This window comes from Neopelma chrysocephalum, unplaced genomic scaffold (assembly GCF_003984885.1).
Source record: "Neopelma chrysocephalum unplaced genomic scaffold, ASM398488v2 Primary Assembly neopelma1_23, whole genome shotgun sequence".
NCBI lineage: Eukaryota > Metazoa > Chordata > Aves > Passeriformes > Pipridae > Neopelma > Neopelma chrysocephalum.
The window spans coordinates 7952927-7971383 of NW_020897691.1; the positions used below are offsets into that span (position 1 = coordinate 7952927).

The 18457-nt window shown below is 37.4% G+C and overlaps 1 protein-coding gene and 1 long non-coding RNA gene across 3 annotated transcripts in view; one reads left to right on the top strand and one right to left on the bottom strand.

Moving 5' to 3' along the window:
- The window catches only part of LOC113969021, a 2069-nt gene extending 534 nt beyond the window's left edge, over positions 1-1535 (bottom strand). Inside the window, exon 1 of the long non-coding RNA XR_003534718.1 lies at positions 512-1535. This is a non-coding gene — a long non-coding RNA (uncharacterized LOC113969021). The remainder of the gene's footprint in view (positions 1-511) is intronic.
- WDR27 (WD repeat domain 27) overlaps positions 1-18457 on the top strand; it is a 107760-nt gene that overhangs the window by 1143 nt on the left and 88160 nt on the right. For both annotated transcript variants that reach the window (XM_027686091.1, XM_027686081.1), the window contains exons 2-15: positions 17-158; positions 1547-1671; positions 2140-2253; positions 3304-3355; positions 4393-4466; positions 5204-5318; positions 7113-7245; positions 9733-9836; positions 10270-10337; positions 11938-12071; positions 14607-14683; positions 16228-16306; positions 16831-16902; positions 18088-18191. In XM_027686091.1, coding sequence (XP_027541892.1) covers positions 17-158; positions 1547-1671; positions 2140-2253; positions 3304-3355; positions 4393-4466; positions 5204-5318; positions 7113-7245; positions 9733-9836; positions 10270-10337; positions 11938-12071; positions 14607-14683; positions 16228-16306; positions 16831-16902; positions 18088-18191 — 1393 coding nt within the window. The remainder of the gene's footprint in view (positions 1-16; positions 159-1546; positions 1672-2139; positions 2254-3303; positions 3356-4392; positions 4467-5203; positions 5319-7112; positions 7246-9732; positions 9837-10269; positions 10338-11937; positions 12072-14606; positions 14684-16227; positions 16307-16830; positions 16903-18087; positions 18192-18457) is intronic.

Genomic DNA, 18457 nt, shown 5'->3' on the forward strand with positions numbered 1-18457 from the left:
TATCTACGTTTGTCAGTCATTATTTTTGTCAGGGCATCATTACTCAATTTCTGCGTTGTCATTTGGAAGTAACATCAATCCACCTCTTGTCTGCTCTGCCTCTCATGAACGTGTGATAGTGTGGAATCTTGATGAATGTACACAGAAGGTGCAAGAAGGTAGAGTGTTATTTATATAATATATATCCTTAGGAGTGGCTGAAGAATCATAGTTGGAAGGAACCCACAAGGATCACTGAGTCTAAGTCTTAAGTGAAAGGCCTGTATAGGGATCAAACCCACAACTTTGGGGTTATGAACACCACACTCTAACCAACTGAGCTAATCTCAGGGTCTCTATATAACATATATATAAAAGGAAGTGATACAAAGGGAATAATTCACCACCAATCACTCAGACCAATACCCAGCCAGATTGAGTGAGCAGTGGCCACCTTGGAAGATCATCCCCAACATCTGCTTTTCTCCCACTGTTCCTTATGTAACAAGATTGTTATTTCCGAGAAGCACACCTCAACCACTCAGATTCAGCAGCCCTAACAGCGATATTGGTGCTTTATTTCTCTGTTGCCCTTCCTCGGCGATACCGTGCTGGGCCGGCGGCAGGGGGCTGCAGGCGGGCGGCGGCAGCGGCGGCGGCCCCGCCGGGGCAGCCCCGGGAGCTGACCAAGGTGCTGTGCGGGAACAAGCGCCTGCCATCTACCTCGGGTGAAACGCAGGGAAGCACTGCAAACGCAGTGACGTTCTGCCACTGTGGAACAAAATGGACAGAAAAAAAACAATCATAGCAGCACTGCATAATTAAACATGCAATGCCGAAATAACTAAATGCTACCTTTTCTGGAATATCTGTGGAACTAGTGTTTTGCATCCTGCCTTTTCTGGTCCTGCCTCTCCTGTCTCTGGAACACTGTTGTCACGTGTGTGTGAGCAATGCAAGTATCTGATTTGTGAGGAAAGTGTGTGAGTGAAAGAGAGTTATGCTGACATAACACACAGAAAGCAGGAGTTTTAGTATCCTGACCACCATCTAGGTTTGGAGCCTCAACCAATGAAGTTAGGTTCTGGGGAGCAGTTCTAACCCCTCTTCAAGCTTAAATAGATTAGAAAGTGGAGAAATAATGAAAGAGGGGAAAAAAAGTATCAAGAAGTATTTTTCAAAGCCCTGTCTTGCTGTGCTTCAGTCAAGATTTCTTACGTCCAAAATTATTGTGGCTCTGCTGGGTTCCATGGGCACCTCACCCTACTCCAAAAATTCTGTCTGTGGCAATCTTCAATGGAAGCATGATTTGATGAGAATTTTTAATATCTCAAAGAATACCACATCATGTCAAGGCAACAAGGCAGATGGAGGAATTCTGATGGTGCACACTTCTGTGCTTTTCAATAGCCTGATGTAATTAAACAGTGTGTTGTTCTGTACATCTTCCTGACAGAAACTGGGACAGCTTCTGTGGTTAGATAACAACTATGTGAAGTTTCTAAAAATCTCACTGCACCAGAGTTTTATATTTCATTGAGTCTCATTAACAATACAATTGCTGCAGGGTTTACACCTCATGGAATTGTTATAAGAACTCTTTTGGGAATGGTGCTTCATGTAAGATTTAGCCCAGATGATCAACAAGTGGCAGTATGCGCTGGAAATCGGATCTACATGTTAAGTGCAAAGGTAAGATACCATTCTCTGTAGCCATGGTGCTGGTATTTCATTAACTGATTCACTTTCAAATAAAATCATGATACAGAAATGTTAGTATAATTAAGCAAAAGTGTTCATTTTCTCTCATAAAGTAAGTGTGAATTGATACTTGATAATGCAACGTATACCAAATAGAAAACTAGATTAAAAAAGCTGAAGTGAAACAATATCTCAATAACTTAGAAGAAGAAAACATTCTTAGGTCATCTGAAAAATTATTGCTATATCATTCATTCTGAAGAACCAAATGTAATGTGTAGTGGCTTTGCCAGCAGGATGATATACAGGGCTGCAATTTCCATAAGAAAAATCTTATTGAGTTATACTTTGAAAACAAATCTGACAACGTTTAGCAACAGTTATTATTAAAATATTTACTTAGTAGTCAATTTTAGTTTGAAATCTAATGTGTTTTTGTTTTTGACTGACTAATCACAGAATGAAGCTATACTAACTAAATTGGATGGCCACCTGGCTCCAGTGACTGCTGCTGAGTTTTGCACATGGGAGAAAAGCATGCTTATATCAGTGTCAGAAGACAGAACCTTTAAGGCAAGGAAATTGTATAGATAAACTTAAAAAAGAATAATTTAGTGAATATGTGAAGCAATTTTTTTTCCCTTGAAATATTTTGTGAGGATGAAGCAAAAAACGTCTTTGACTTTATAGAGAGAAGGACATGGTTCTTAGAGATGCTTGCGAAATTATTGTAAAAATTAATTTCTCTTTTTAAAAGAACAACGCAGATTTTGTATATTCAAAACTTTACACATGAATTGTTAACTTTGGTGATTATTATCATCTAGCACATAGAAATAAAATATTTTGATTAGTTTGACTGTAGCTGAAGTGTTTTAGGTATGCTGAACTGAATGAAAACATTTCACTGTGAGTCTGCTGACATTGATTTGAATTTTCCCTTTTGGGAATATTGGCTTGGGTTATTGTATGCAATGGCTGGGTTATTGCATATTGGTAGGATTTTTGACAGACAACATTTTATATGGTGACACCATGGATTACTGCTGCTGCGTGTGATGACAATTGTAAGACAACTTAGACAGTAAGGGGAAACAAGAAGCCTGAGTGAACCCAGATGTATTTTCTAGGAGATATTGGGATAGGTACCTTGATTACATACACTTTAATCTACTACTGATTGTCCTCAATATGACTCTAAATGTAGCCCAAAATTTTTGTCTACAAGCTACAATAAATATCAAAGGTTGTGGGTCCCTCCCCTTCCTCCACTCCCTTCTCCCCTTCCTTTCCTCTTTTTTTTCTTTTCTGGTTCATTAATGTATGTCTTTTCATTAATTTAGCTAAAATCACTAAGATATCAACCTAAGCAAAGATGATAACAAGTACTTTTAATTACTTCATGTAATCATATTATGTGAGTTTCACCTTTTACACCATAGATGCTTATCAATTAAACAAAGGCCTTTGTATTTAAAAACAAGTGCTGAAAAAAATCGTTATCTAAGGACATCGCTTTCAATGCCTGCATTTCTCTGTTTTCATCATGTGATGGCCGTTAAAGGTTGTGTTTTCCTTAGAGACCTAAGTAGATACCTATCTATGTCTTTTTTTTATTCAAAGGTGTGGGACTATTCTACCGGCCAATTAATATATCAGTCGGGAATAATAACAGGTAAGTTTTCTATTTTTATATGTATTTTTTTATAGCAAAAACCTCTTCTCTCTAAAAAGTAGTCTATCATTATTGTAGAAGTTTTTAGTTGATTTAGTGAAAATAATTCTAGAAGACTAGAGAGCAGTAAACATATTATCCTTTAAAGCCAATAGTAACTGTATGTTCCTTTAAAGTGAACTTCCTGGTGGATAGTTTTCGTGTACTTTCATAAACGACTCTTTTTGTACAGGATGTGTAAGTAATGTGCCACTTACTGAGATACACGAATGGAGCTCTCTTGTTTTGTAAGCAGAATTCCACTATCCGAGTACTGTGTGCTTGCTTTCCTTCAAGTTTTGTGCATGACATAAAAAGAAATACTACACCATGTGTAGGTGTAGTATTAACAGTGTCTGCAGCTGATGGCATATATTGACTTTAAAGATATTGACTTTTGTGGAAAGACGAGCAAAAGGAGAGAAGAGGAGGAGGGCAAGCATTGTCTCCGGTGTAGCAGAGACCCTTCCTTCAAAGCACTTTTCCTACAGGAACTGTACAGGTTTCAACAGGACCTACTCAGAACTTCCCTTCGGTTGTTCTTGCTTGTGGTGCTGTTAGTGGTGACTGGAGTACACTTTGGGGGTGCGAGTTGCGTGGAACTGGTTGTTAAGCTTTGTGCATAGCGTTTTGTTGAAGGACCTCATATAAACTAAAAGCTAAAAACACACGTTAGGAAAGGAGAGGGTGAAGTAATGAATCCCCCCATTTGCCTGTGGCAATTGTTTAGCTTGAAAACCTGCCATAAGCACAATGTCAGTGTTTGCAGGTACAAGACCATGAAAACAAACTGCATGGGTGAAACAAGGGAAAGCTACTGACCACAGGAGGTCTGAAAACCATGCCACAGCAGCTTGGGTCCACAAACCTGCAAGTGGAAAGCCCTTAGCAGCACAAAGACTAAGGCACACAAATCTGTGCAACTGTAAGAACTGCAGTAAGGTTTTTTCTTCCTATCTTTATGAATAGGATTTCAATCAAATACTTGTTTTTTTAAGCAGCGTTTCCTTTGCTAAGTCTGCTAATTGATGAAGAAAACAAACAACTTATCACTGGATGTGCTGAAGGACAGGTAAGAATGCCCATTAAACTTAGTCTCTATGTCAAAACAGTCAACTATTATTAATATTTCTGTCTATGAAAAAGCTTCACAAACTGCATACAAGTTTTGAAGTGTTGCAGCAGTTATTTTAGCAATCATAATTCAATGCTTTGACCATAAACCATATATAGTATATATGACTTCTATTACAAAACAAACTTTTTCCTGAAAACCAGAAAAGTTTTTAAGAGCACAATCAGTGATTATGTAAGAAGAGTATGCTGAGAGGCTATAAATATACCTGTTTTAAAAGAAAAAAGGTGAAACATAGGACTATGATTTCAGCATGTTGGAATTCTAATGCAAATGTGATAACTGTGAATATGCATTTCACCTCTTCTTTAATGTTAGTTATATATTTTTATGAGATTTTTCAGCTGTTTTCCTTCATTATTACTGTTCAGTGAATTCTTAAGAAAATTAAAGATTTAACTATACCTTAGTCTTAAAAGAGAAAGGTATAAACGAAATTCATCTTCATGACCCAGTGAGCAACGACATGCATGTTATCTGTGATTTTTAATTGTCGGAAATAGTCTATGAGGAGTTTTTTCAAAGACATAAACATGTGGGAATTTGATGTGCAGTTCAAAGAAGTTCATTAGTTACAACAAAAGTTTTAAATACTGGATCTTTAGTTTGTATTAACGTAAGCTTTATATTTAGTGTCAAAGGGTTATTGCAATTGCTTTTTCTTTTTCTTGCAGCTTTGGATCTTCAGTTTAATCAGTGATCATAATTATCGTTGTGTAACACATATCAACTTAAAGAAAGAGCAAGAGAAATTCTGTAACAAAGTGTGGAAATCTGGAAAAGAAATAGGTAGCACAGTGCTTCTAGAATGCTATATAGTAGTTAGTGACTACTGAGTGTGTGCTTTTTACACCCCATAAGATTTTAATGTAAGTGATAGAGTTATGAGTCTCAGACTATGGCATGGAATTCTTACTGAAGCTGATATGTAGTTGGGTATTGGCCTATCTAGAAAGAATTACGCATGTATGTCTGTAATAAAATCTTGGCCAATGCATTTGTTTGTAAAATGTTACATGATGTGCACTAGTAAGTAGTTTGTTTTTTACTGAACTCATTGCCCAAGACTTCAGTGAGAACAGAACCAATGCCTCAAAATTAATCTCTTGTCTAAATGGAACAACATTTCTCAGTTACCTTTGAAGTTTCTAGGAATCTCTTTATTTTTTTACTTTTTTTTAATATATTTTTTCTTTATCCATACCAGTCCCTCCGTGATATCATTTTTCTCTGGCTATGGTATTTCTAGTGGTATAATACAGAGTACTTTTGAGTCTTTAAAGACTGAACTGGTAGCCACAGCAGGGTGAGTCCCTGATATCAAACTGATTTGATAGTTATCTTGTTCTGCCTCAGGGTCACCATGAGCAGGTAACATCCTTGGTACCAGGAGAGGTAACTGTCTTCCTGGGGTCAGTGCCAGTGCAGACACCCATCTCCTCAGCACTGCTGTGGCTGTGTCTGCATTCCCTTATCCAGTTCTGATTCTTCCTCAGAATTCTGTAAGTCCTTTAGGGCTACCTGCCCTGGCCGCTGGGAGCAGTGCAACTGTAGTAGCAACAGGTGTGCTGAGCACCTGATTGTCCTGTGATGGGCACATTTGCCATGTGGTTGCCGCATGATGGGCGTGTGAATGGCGCGCGATTGTGGTGTGCCACCCACCTGCTCGGCCTGCCTGCCACAGAATGCCCAGGGGTTGGGCGCACCAGGGAGAGGGTTACCTCTCTTGGTACCAAGGCTGTTACCTGACTCCAAGGCAACACAAGAGAACTATTGAAACATTTTATACCTCTTAGGCATGTGGTCCCTTGAGGATCCTCGGATCCTCCTTGGATCCCTGAGGATCAGGCATTCAGACTACTTGCACACCGGCTGAAGTGGGTTGAGGTCCTTCTAAAGGCAAGCAAGAGAGAGCTTTCTTAGGGAAAGGGACATCTGCTTTCCCTTGCTTGTTTTTTTTTTGAATCAATGACTGCTGTATTCTTACCTACCTAGTGGTCCAGCTTCCATAATTCTAAGTTCCTAACCTAAGGAGGAAGACTGCTACATTTCTTGTTATTATTTAAAATATATGGATGTCACTGTTTATGTTTGAAAGACAGTGATGTAATATCTGTGCCTAATGCTGAATTTAATCCTAATAGTTCTTAGTGGTGAATGCACATTCATGATGGGTTGGAGACTCCTTGGGAAGATGAAACTGAAGTGGATTTTCACCTTGTTTTTGGATTGCATTGTAATTTTAGTGTCAAGTGGATCCCCAGCATATTTAAGGATATATGGCTTTCGGTGTCACTTTTTTGAGATGAAAACACCTAAATTCTGCAAAATCCTTTTCAGTCCCTAAGTAGGCTCTTTGGATTTTATCTCTAGGTATTTGAAATAAGACATTTTAAGAAAGCACATAAGAATCAGGAAAGCAATTTCAAGAAGGCTAGGATGTATCCATCTTTTGAAATAGAAGTTTCTTGAGTGTGGTCTTAGTTCATGCTACTTCACTACTTCCAATTCTCTCTTAAATCCTATCTGTTTCCCTTATTTCATTGTCTTTTGATAGCTAGTATTGTTGATTGTCTTTCTTAGGTGAAGGGCAAAATAATTCCAGGGTTTGCAAAACAGACAACATGAGACCAGAAGGATCAGTGGAAACATCATTGCCTGTCCTCTTAATTGAACATTGTGACTTTTTAGTATGCTTCCATAATGAAGAAAACATGTAAGTCCTTTAAAATACCACCTAGTGTTTGGCTTTATTTATTCCTTGGAGTTCCCATTGGTTCTTGGATTATTTTCACTTCAACTTAATATTTTTTAAAAAATGCAGTAGGAAAATAGTATTTTTAGTGATCTGCAAGTTTTGATGGCCTACTCTTAGGAAGATAATATACACAAAGTTAAAACTGGTTGCTATTCTGAAAAATAATTTAGTAAAAATGTCATTGGGAATATCCATTTTAACATCTATTGATACCAGTTGATCAGGGAAGATGAATTAAAAAGTAATTAAGAAACCAAACGTATTTTGAGTTTGCTTTCCTGAAGAAATAAGTCTTATGCTGCCACTGCATGCTTGTCAGTTTGCATTCCAAATTTAATAACTTTTGAACTACATAAACTTGCTCCAGTCAAACTTCTGTACTAGAGACAGAGATTTCAGAACATGACGTTTTTACTCCTTCCATGAATTAATTCTTACATTACATTTCTTTCCTGAAGAGAAATTTACCCATATTATCAGGCACCCAGGGATCTGTTCAGGACGCTGCCACAAGAAGTGTCTTATAGAACAGCTTGGGGTTTTTTGTTATTTGTAATTGTCATTTGGATAAATTTCTCAGCCATATCATGTTTTAGGAAACTCTTGTCCTGACCTTTGCCCTATGGTGGGTTTTACAGATGTAACTGATTAAACTCTGTTTAGATATATAAACAACTTCTGGTAAACAAAGAAGAAAAATGTCCAGAAGTCCTGGATAATTTTGGTTGTCTTTATGTCAAATTTAAGTAATTATTAACAATTATTTTCATGATGCCTGCATTTTCAGAAATACTACCATTGAGAAGAAGGAAGTGGTGATTTTTAAGATGCACATCTCAGACATACTTTAATGTAATGATAACACTTTAGGGCCATATGATGAATTATTACAGTCAGTCTTAATGCTTGTATAATATCACTCTCAAATTATCAAAATTTTGTCGGCATGAAAACTATAGGTTTTATTTGAACTACAGCACATCTTTAAAGATTACTAGTTTTCTGGTGATAAAGAATCCACCATGTCCCTAGTTAAGTTGTTCCAGGAACTGACTAATTCCATTTTACTTCTAATCTGAGTTACCCTCTTTTTTGTGTACCGTAATTAGCTTTAGGTATGTTTTTTAATCTTATAGTTCAGGGTCTGCCACTATCAAGTTCCCTCCTTGGATAGCAAACTATAGCTCATGAACAAATTACCTCTGCACTTCTGGATGAAGTAGTTTGTACGTTGTATAAGACATGTTTTGTGTCACATTTTTAACATTTTAACATTTCTTTTTCAATCTCCTTTTAGAACACGGTTGCCTGAAATGAATCCACAGTAACAGATTATTTGAAACAATTTTCTGAATTGAAATAGCATCACTTTCCAATACCCACCTGTTACTGCCTCACATTGTACATCTAAGAATTATTTGTTCTTTTAGCTATCACATCACAGTTGAAGGTTTTGTTCTGCTTGTAAACTGTCTATTCAGGTCTTCTTAAACTATTTGACTATATGTGTTTGGAGGGGGTTTTTTGTTTGTCTGTTTTGTTTTGTTTTTAATTAAAAAAGGTATTAAGCCACTGTGGTGAGTATTTTCTTATCAAGTTTCAGTTTTATACTTTTTCATTCCCTTACTTTAACTCTTGTGGTCTGACTTTACAAATAAAACTAATAAGTCTACTCACTCCTATCTGGAAAATTTATTAAGATGTTGATGTCAATTTTTATATATTCTGGCATCAAAAACATTTTTAGTTCTCGGAGAATGACAACTGTTATTTTGTTAGAATCATTTTATGCTTGATAACATTTTTCTTCTGTGAGGGTGTTGACTGAAATTGTAACCAGTTGATTTACTCTGTGGTGATTCCAAAAGCTGGATTTCATTACCTAACTGCAGTACTGCTGCCACTAAGCACAGGCTGAGACAGACATTCCAGACTTGGCTGGGTTTTTTTTCCCTCTTAGTTTGTGCTGACTTTTCTCTTATACTTAATTATGTACAAACATACCTTGAATTTCACTGTTTTTTGGGTGTTCATGTGGAAGTGGTAAAAGTAAGACTATATGTGGATTTGCCTCGTGGTTTGAATTTACTCTTTGTGTATACAGTGCTTTTACAGCATCTCCCAGCTCTTACAAACCACAGTAATTTTTGAAGAAAAGTATTTCCTATGCTGTTTTAGACTTGCCATAAGCACTTACGTAAAATCAAGGGTTGTGTTCTGTTCTTCGTTTTCAAAACTTCATCAATTTTGTTTGGAAGTTTTTACTTTGAGCTACAGATTTAAAAAATATGCTGTAAATGAAAAAATCTTTATTTTGATGGAGTTTATTATTGTTGTACTGGGACTGGGTAACAAGTATTAAAAACCCCCTTTGCTGTGTGTTGTGTGGTAATAAAAAAAGCTTCTCTATGCTACTCAAGAGATATTTTTCTCCTTTTTTAATAGGTATTCTACCCTTAATACTAGCTATTTTTGGATAGGAACCTCTACTGGCTTGTTAATAATTAATTTGGCAAACTTTGAATTAGAAGCTTTTTTATCTTACAAAGGTATGTTCTGTGAGATATTTGACTACACTATAATATGATTGCTTTCATTTTCTGACATAAATAGTACAAAAATTAGTTTGTGAAATGGCAGAATACAATTAAAACTGTTTCTTTAAAAATGGCTTTCTTCCATTAAATTTTTATATGCTTTCCTGGCCCTGATTTTCTCAGAAGACATGTTGGCACTAGATTTGTGTAGTGGCTGGCAATTAATTTTTATTCAATTTTGCAGTTCATGAGTGTTAAATACAAGGAATGTTATTCTACTCCTACGTAATAATGTGAGGGTAGGCTAGAAGGATATATTCTGAAGAGAGTGGATTAGGTTCATGTCAAATTAGCATGAGTAATTTTTTTTTCTGTCTTGGAGATGTTAGGTTTTTCTTCTGAAATGCAAATACAATTTTATAGCTCTGTGTTCTCTTTGGTAAAGATTACAGTGACCTCAGCATTCGGTTTGCCAGATCATGTGCACTGACAAAGAAGACAGTTAATGGAAAGGTGAGTATACAGCAAGCATTGATTTAATGAATGTTTACACTTCCAGTATTTTCAATAGATAGTAATTATATGTTTTTTCAGAGATTAATGTGCACATTTGTTTTACTTGGTGTGAATTACACAGTAATTTCTTTGGAGAGGACTGGTTCTACTGTATGAAATCTACTAGTTTTAATGGCTGGATAGTTTTAAAGCTCTCACAGCTTGTCTATAGTCTATAGGGATTAAAAAGGAGAAGGTGACTTTTTATAGTGTTTGGTGTGTATCTTTGTACTGGTTTAAAAGTTAACCAGCAAGGGAAAATGAACTCAATTCAAAAGAGAGATTTATAGGTCAGAATAACAATTTATTAAAATAATGCAATAAGTACAATTATACAGACAGACAATTGGTTTTAACCCACAAAACCCAAATGTATACCCAGCACCCTGGGGTATGAACAAAAGTGGTGTACCTTGGCCCACCCCCGAGTCCAAAGCAAAGGGAGAGGGGATAAACCTGCTGGTGGGAGAGCTGCTGCAGTCTGGTCAGAAGTGGTGATTGCAGTCCAGTTGAAGGCAGTGGTCTGCAGTCTAGTTGAAGGCAGTGGTCTGCAATCTTCCTCTGGATCCCACGAGAGGTCGCAAGGCTCTGAAACTCCCAGTTATATACTCTCCAGTTCAGGCGGGAGTGCTCAGTCCCTCCCTCAGAGTAGGGAATTCCATAAAAGGGCATGCGGATGCTCAGTCCCTCTTCCATATAAGGGTATCAGAGCGGGGAATTCCATATAAGGATATCAGAGCAGGGAATTCCATAAAAGGGTACAGGAACATCTTCCCACCTTGCAGGCCTCTACTGACAGCAGTTTTTGGGAAATGGCATGGAGGCTATAGAATACACAGTTTTGGGTTACACCCATCCAGGGATGAATTGGTCCCAGCCGTTCTAACCAGGACAATCTTGAATGTCAAGAATGACCACTGGGGAAGGAGAGGCAATCTTTTAGGGGAAAAAAGATATAAGCATTGTTATAACTTGTTTCTCAAACAAATGTTAGGATGAACTACTTTTGAATCCTTCCAAGAAGTCTGTCAAAACTATTTGAGTTGTGGAAAGTCATTAAAAGTGATATAAGGAACTGGAAGGCATTCTGGTCTGTATACTCCATTTTTGATGTTGCAGGTTTCCTACAGAACTGAGTTTAATCTAGGCCTTTCTGTATACTTAACAAAGCAGTGTCTTGCTTTAGAGAAGGATTTTGTTTTAAATTCAGCTCTTAGAATGTCCTGTTCATGTTGCTGAAGCCAATCTTTCTTCCATGTGTACTTCTTGTCTCACAACTGTTACTGCAGAAATATGTCCAGTGTAGAAGCTGCTGGAATTACTCTCTCTGTTATGTATGCAAGACTGTTAAGACACTTATTTAAGCAACATAAGCATGGTTTTGAAGGACAGTATTAACCACTCTTTACTGCTTAATGCTCTTCAGGACCAAATCTGTAGATATTTTTGACTAATTTTCATAAATGACAAAAAGTGATTTTTCCATTATAAATGCTTTGTTGTTGGAGCTTCAATTATGAAGTAAACAGAGTATTATTTTATGGCATAATTGCTGCAGGTTTTGTGCTTGCTCACCTCGATGTTTGAAGATATGATTGCTGTGTTGGAAGTTAACCTTGCTGCATTGGTGAGAACTCAGCACAATGTTTTTCTCCCACGCGGAAATGAGAACAGTCTATCAGTTATTGCCAGGTACAGAAAAATTCAATGTTTTTTTCTCTGTGTTGGATTGTGCCTTTGTTTATCTGGCAAATAAGGTGCATCACATGGTATTGTACAGTGCTATTTGTTGACATGGTTTTATTTTACTTCTTTTCCTGTCATGCTTTAGTTGTATAGAGTGTGAGAAATCACAGAATGGTTCAGTTTGGAAGGCACCTCTGCAGGTGACCTTGTCCAACTACCTTGTTCAAACAGATCCACTTGGAGTCAGTTGGCCAGCACCACATTTGTGGTGCTTTCACCCCAAAAATCCAATTTCCAAACTTCCCCACAATGTGTTCAGGAGTGAGAGAAGTTTTCAGACAGACACAACTCAGTATGGGGGAAGGGAATTATATTAAAATTACTAACACAATAAATATTATAATACATATATATATATATAAAATCTTAAGTATGAAAACTATAACTAAAGAAACTTAAACTAAAGAATAAATAGATACACAGCATTAACACAATTTCTACCACCCCTGGACCCTCCCACATCAGTTCAGGAGAAGTTTTCGGGGCGATAGTTAAAGTCTCTCTCTCTCAATCGGAGTTTTGGGGTTCGGGCTGCACCCCCACCGACTGCTCGGCCTCTGTCGAGCAGCTCCTCCTGGGTTTCGAGGGAACTCTCGTCTCACCAGGTCTTCGCCACAGTCAAGGAATTAAAGTTTTTGAGACTTTTTTCCTATCCCGCGGGGTTCCTCCTGCGGGGGTAAGGTTCAAGGACTCCTCCACGCTGGATCTATTCTCCCCCCCCAGGTCACAGGATTTTTCTAGGTTTTACTCAGTCTTTTATATACCCCCAAATTTCATTAGAGTCTCTTCTCAGAGAAACCTGCTTGGTTGGCTCTATGCCATATTCTAGGCCCGCTCTGCTCTGTGCTGTGCGTTGCTGTCACAGCTTCTTCACAGGGGCTTACTCAGGGCCAGGGCCGGACGGCTTCGGGCCATCACCGCCGCACCGGCGTCACGGCTGCGGCTCTAGCCTGTCCCGGGCTACTCCATGGCTGCCGCAGCGTTTGCCAGCTCCTCACCACCCCTTCCCCCGCGGTGGGGGAAGGCGGTGAGGCCGGCTGGGAAACTCCTGGGGAGTTTCTCTCTCGCTCCAGTGCCGTGCCTGCCCGCCGGGAGCCCAACTCCAGCCCCAGCTGGCCGCTCCGGGCTGTGCCACCGCCCCCGCTGGCAGTGGGGGGGGGAACGGCGAAAAACTCCCGCAGCCCTGGCTGGGCCAGGGCAGTGGGGGCCCAGGAGCTTCCCCAAACTTGAGGGGACTCCCCTCGACACTTACGTGGCTGGCTGATTTTCCAACTACGCCAACGGCTTCCCTTCCCGGTTGTTGTGATATGTTAATTTCACAGGGGCGAAACACAGCTCTCCATTGGTCCTACATCAGAAACTTACTTGGGATTAACCATTTCCGGCCCCGGGGGGGGGGGGGGGGGGGGGGGGGGGGGGGAGGGAGCAGGTGGGTGAAACCACAACTTCCAAACAACTTTTGGATATCTCCAAGGAGGGAGACACCACAGGCTCTCTGGGCAGCCTGTGCCAGTGCTCGGTCATCCTCACAGTACAAAAGTATTTCCTAGTGTTCTGACAGAATCTCCTGTGTTTCACTTTTTGTGCATTGCCTCTTGTCAGTGGGCACTGGACTCTGCCTTACAGCATATACTGCTGCATGAGGTTGTTCCTCCTCTGGTGCAGGACTTTGCATTTCACCTTGATGAACTTCACAAGGTTGCTGTCAGCCCATTTCTTCAGACAATAAATGTCTCTCTGGATGGCAGCACAATTTTCTGCTCTTAAAGACACTCCTCTCAGTTTTGTCTCATCAGAAAACATGGTGAGGGTACACTCTGCTCCTTCATCCAGATTATTAATGCAGGTGTTGAATGGAATTGGACCCAATATTGACCCCTGCTGTACTCTGCTAGTTATCCGGTTTTCAATCCACCTCAGTGTGGGCTCACCCAGCCCATAATTCATCAGCTTCTCTATGAGAATCTTATAGGGGACTGTGTGAAAAGCCTTACTGAAGTCAAAGTAGGCAATATCCACTCCTCTCTCCTCATCTACTGAGCCACTCATTTTATCATAGAAGTTTATCAAGTTCACCCTTGGTGAATTCCTGCTGGCTACCACCTTCTTGTCCTTTAAGTCCCTGTAAATGATTTATGAGAAAATACCGACATCTTAAAGACAACAAAAAACCTGCAATATACACCGAAGTGCAGATTTCAGTGCTTATAATAAAATCAAGTCAACATGAAATAGGATCTAACATGTAAATGCAATCATCTGTGAATCCAATCAGGGCCAAGGCTTGTCTGTGCTGCTGGGTATCTGAGCTAATAACTAATCCACTATGCCTTGTTTGTTTTTATTAAAATGTCATTACTGTTGCACATATACATGCTCACATGCAGAAAAATAGCTAAAAGGGAGTTCTGACAGCTTTTCCTAGTCTGATACTTTTGTCCATTGCATTGATCAAGTTTTGTGCTTGGTTTTATAACTTAGGGGTTCTTTATTGACAAATTCTCCATTGCGTAAAGGTTTAAAGAAAAACAGAAAAGAACCTTCTAATAAAACACTTGGTAAGTATAAACCAATCTTGAAATTAATTAATAAAGTTATATTTTTAATAGAAGTAACTGACTTCCAACTGGCTTGTGCCTAATACAATCAATATATTTATTTCTGTTCTAAATATATATTACATTATATTTTTACTTTAGTAGGATTTTATACTGCTAACATTATTTCATATCCTACATATGTATTCTAGTTGAAAATGATGTTAATAAGTATTTTTCTTCTTTCAAAAACAATTCTCTTGAGAATTTGCTGTGTATTTTAAGTGTTAGAGTGTAGAATGTTTATATTTTCATAAGTCATTCTTTTTCAATATCATGCAGTGTATCTTCCTGTATAATTTGTCATTTCTTTCTTAACTTTGGTTACCTGTTTTGGTAAATTTTATTGTCCTGGATAGTCTTTTGTCAATATCTGCAAGTTTAGGAAGTTAATTTTTGTCTCAATGTCCTACTGTTTAAAAAAAGAGATCTGACTTCCAATTGCTGTTGAAGCACTGATAGCTTTTCTTTAGTTAGCAACAATAAAGCAAAATCCAAAAAATACTTACAAAATATTTTCATCAGCAGCTTTTACTTAAGAAGGATGTAAAAATGCTGGTAGCTGTAGACATGTAGAAATAATCTATTTTTGGACCTATTAGAATGTCAAAGGTTATATCTTTAGTGGTTTATGATATTCTGAGAATCATCTACAGTGTTTTAGCTAGAATTCCAGGCTGCTTTGGACACCCAGCACTGACACCTGTGCTACCTTTGTTGACATCTCATGATCAGATAAATGCTGTAAGGAAATCCTTTGGTCTCTTCAGGCAAGTGGCATTGGGAGCCTCTCAGGAAGGACCTTTTTCTGCCTCATTGCTACGTAAAGAGAAAGGACAGTGGAAGTTGAAGGGAATTCCATCCTCAGCATAGCTAAATGTATCCATGAGATCACTCCCAATGCATCTGAAGTTTTTCCCTGAGAATATCAAATGGATTTCCCCCTTTACAACATTTATTTGTTTCGTTTGTTTCTGCTGATATGAAATACTCATGTTCAGTTTGGGACTGTAGGCTACCCTTCAGGCTTCTTAGTATGGCACTGTGCATACAGACAAGTACCAATGACCTAAGACACGTAGAAGCACAAATACTTACATATACCCATCAGGCAGTTTGTTAATGATCTTTAGATTATTTCCATATTCCAAATATAAGGTGTGAATACATTATAGATAGTGCATACAAAGTCCAAGCATAAAATAGGCAGCCAAAAAACACATTTGTGAATGAATGATGAAAAAAGTGATTCAGAACAATATTCTTGCTACTTCAAAGTTTAAAGAAGTGCCTAGTTATTCATGTTTTTGGAGAAGGGATGCTATACAATGCAACAGTTTATATTTCTTTCCTTTCTCAGTAATCATTATTCTAGAGTGGTTGGTCAGAAATGTGTTTTGTAACATAAGGAGACATCCAATATTTATACTGGGCTAGCCTATCTACCTTAACTGTAAAAATATGATGTTAAACCCCCCATTTTAATGTAAATTAAATTATTATAGGAGTGAAAAGCACAGTGAAAGATAAGCCATTGGTTTTCCATAATAAAATTAAATCATCAGGATATACAGCAGCACCACGGTGAGTCAATATATTACTATTTTCCCTGTTTTATTGATGTGTGATATTTTTTCACATGATAGAGCCATGTAGTCTTATGACTGTGAAATTAATCACCTGTGAAAAACAGTTATGATGTTATCAAACAAAAGAATTGAAAAATATATCGCAAACCAGAATTTTCACAGCTTCTGGTCATTGTTCAACTTCCTTTTGAAATCCATATTAGGCATCCTGACTCTTTCATCTGATTACTCTTGTGTCTTCAGCTTGCAGGAAGAATTGTCTGAGAACTTTATTTGAATGGATTTTGTCCTTTGGAGTGCATTATTCAACAAACAACTCACAGAAATTAAAGTGCAAACTCAGGCATTAGATCATTAGAAATCTATATTGTCATCAAAGACTACATTCTCTTACCTACTGACATTACCAGTAGACGTAAATAGTAAGAAGGAAGTAGGATTGCTTTTGTTTGAAACAAGCTATTTTTCTCATGCAATGTTTAATGTTCCATCTAGAAGAGTCTATTTTCTTTCTCATAGAAAGACCATGTTTCCTCCTAATACTAACCTGAAAACAAAAGAGGTATCAAAGTGGAAGACCAGTTGTAAATGGTAAGTAATCTAGTAACTCCACTAGAGGAGGAACAAATTAAAATGAGGATAATTAGAGTTCTATTGAAAATATGATTTGTCTCTGTTACTTTCATTTGAATTTTTTAGTTAGGGGTATCTCTGGAACTAAAAGGCTTTGTAAATTTGATATAAAATGACTGCAGCAAGTGATTGGGATTATCAGACTCTCAATTAAATTTGAGTGTTTCATATAAAAGAAAACATACATATCTATTTTCTTAGATTTGTGTTGATAGAAAGAGGAACAGGTGCTAAATATGGTTGGAAGTGAAGTCCCAGAATGTTCTTAAGCTGCAGTTCCAGTCAGAAAAATAACTGAATGTGGCACAGAGAGACATAGTGTTTCAGATCATGTGCCTCATTCACCCCTAAAATCATGTTATCTTAAGCTAATACAAGGATTTAATGGATTTAAACAGAATATACATAATGGTGCAAATTGACCATTCCAAAGTGGAATCTTCATCACTGTGGACTCAAACAACAGATGTTTTTTTAGAGCTGGCAGTTTCATGTTAATTTTTGTGGAATGTTAAATGAGGATGTTTCACCCATTTTTTCTCTTTACTATTATATAGTCTTTTTTTCTATGTAGTACAAACATAAAAGTAAAGAATGATTAATGCCATCATTTTTCTCATTTAAAAAGAGCTGTTAGAGCATTAAGAAAAACCACTTAATAGCTCAAGACTAAGTTTTTTTAATCCTTGCACACATAGGTAAGCTTTTACATGAGCACTTCAGATAATTTCTTTTTTGGTTTACACTGTTTTATGATAGGTTAAGCTACTTAGTCCTGTAAATTTTGTGTGTGTGTGTGTTGTTTTTTTTTAGTTAAATTGCCTTTTTTTTTTAGTTAATATTGCTTTTTGTCACAAGAAGGTAGAGTTTGCATTTTTTAAATACTTTTGTTAGATAGCTATGCAACTTAAGAAACTTGATTTTTCTACAACTCTATGTTAATTCTTGATCTCATGAATTCATAACGGTGATAGGAGTAATTTAACTATGACAATTTAAAATTCATTTGGCTCTTACCTTGAATTTAACATAAGTTTTCCAGGAAATATTTATATAATGATGTTTATAATAGTTCCCAAAGAACATGTATTTTATAATTGAAATGAAAATGTACTGCTTTCTTTCTTTTTTCCTTCTTTGAAGTGAAAATAAAGAATATCCATTGGACAGGGATCCTCCAATCAAATATGAGAAAGAGATATCTGTTACTTGTAAGCCAACCCCAATTTTTTGTGTTCAGTATTCTGGTAAGTACAGGCTTTATAAAATGTACCATTCTGTCAGTGTGCAGAAAGAAAGCCAAAATTTGTGTGGCATAGTTTATAAAGACTGTGGATTCACTAGATAAATTCCCAGAAAACTTTCTGGCAGTACCACATACTGTTTGATCATAATTTTTGTCTTGAAAAACCATTCAAGCTGTTAACATGAATGCAAAAGGATTCTATTTCTGATTTTATGTCTTTTCCTTTTGAATTTATTCTATGGCTTTCCCACTACAACTTGAAAATGA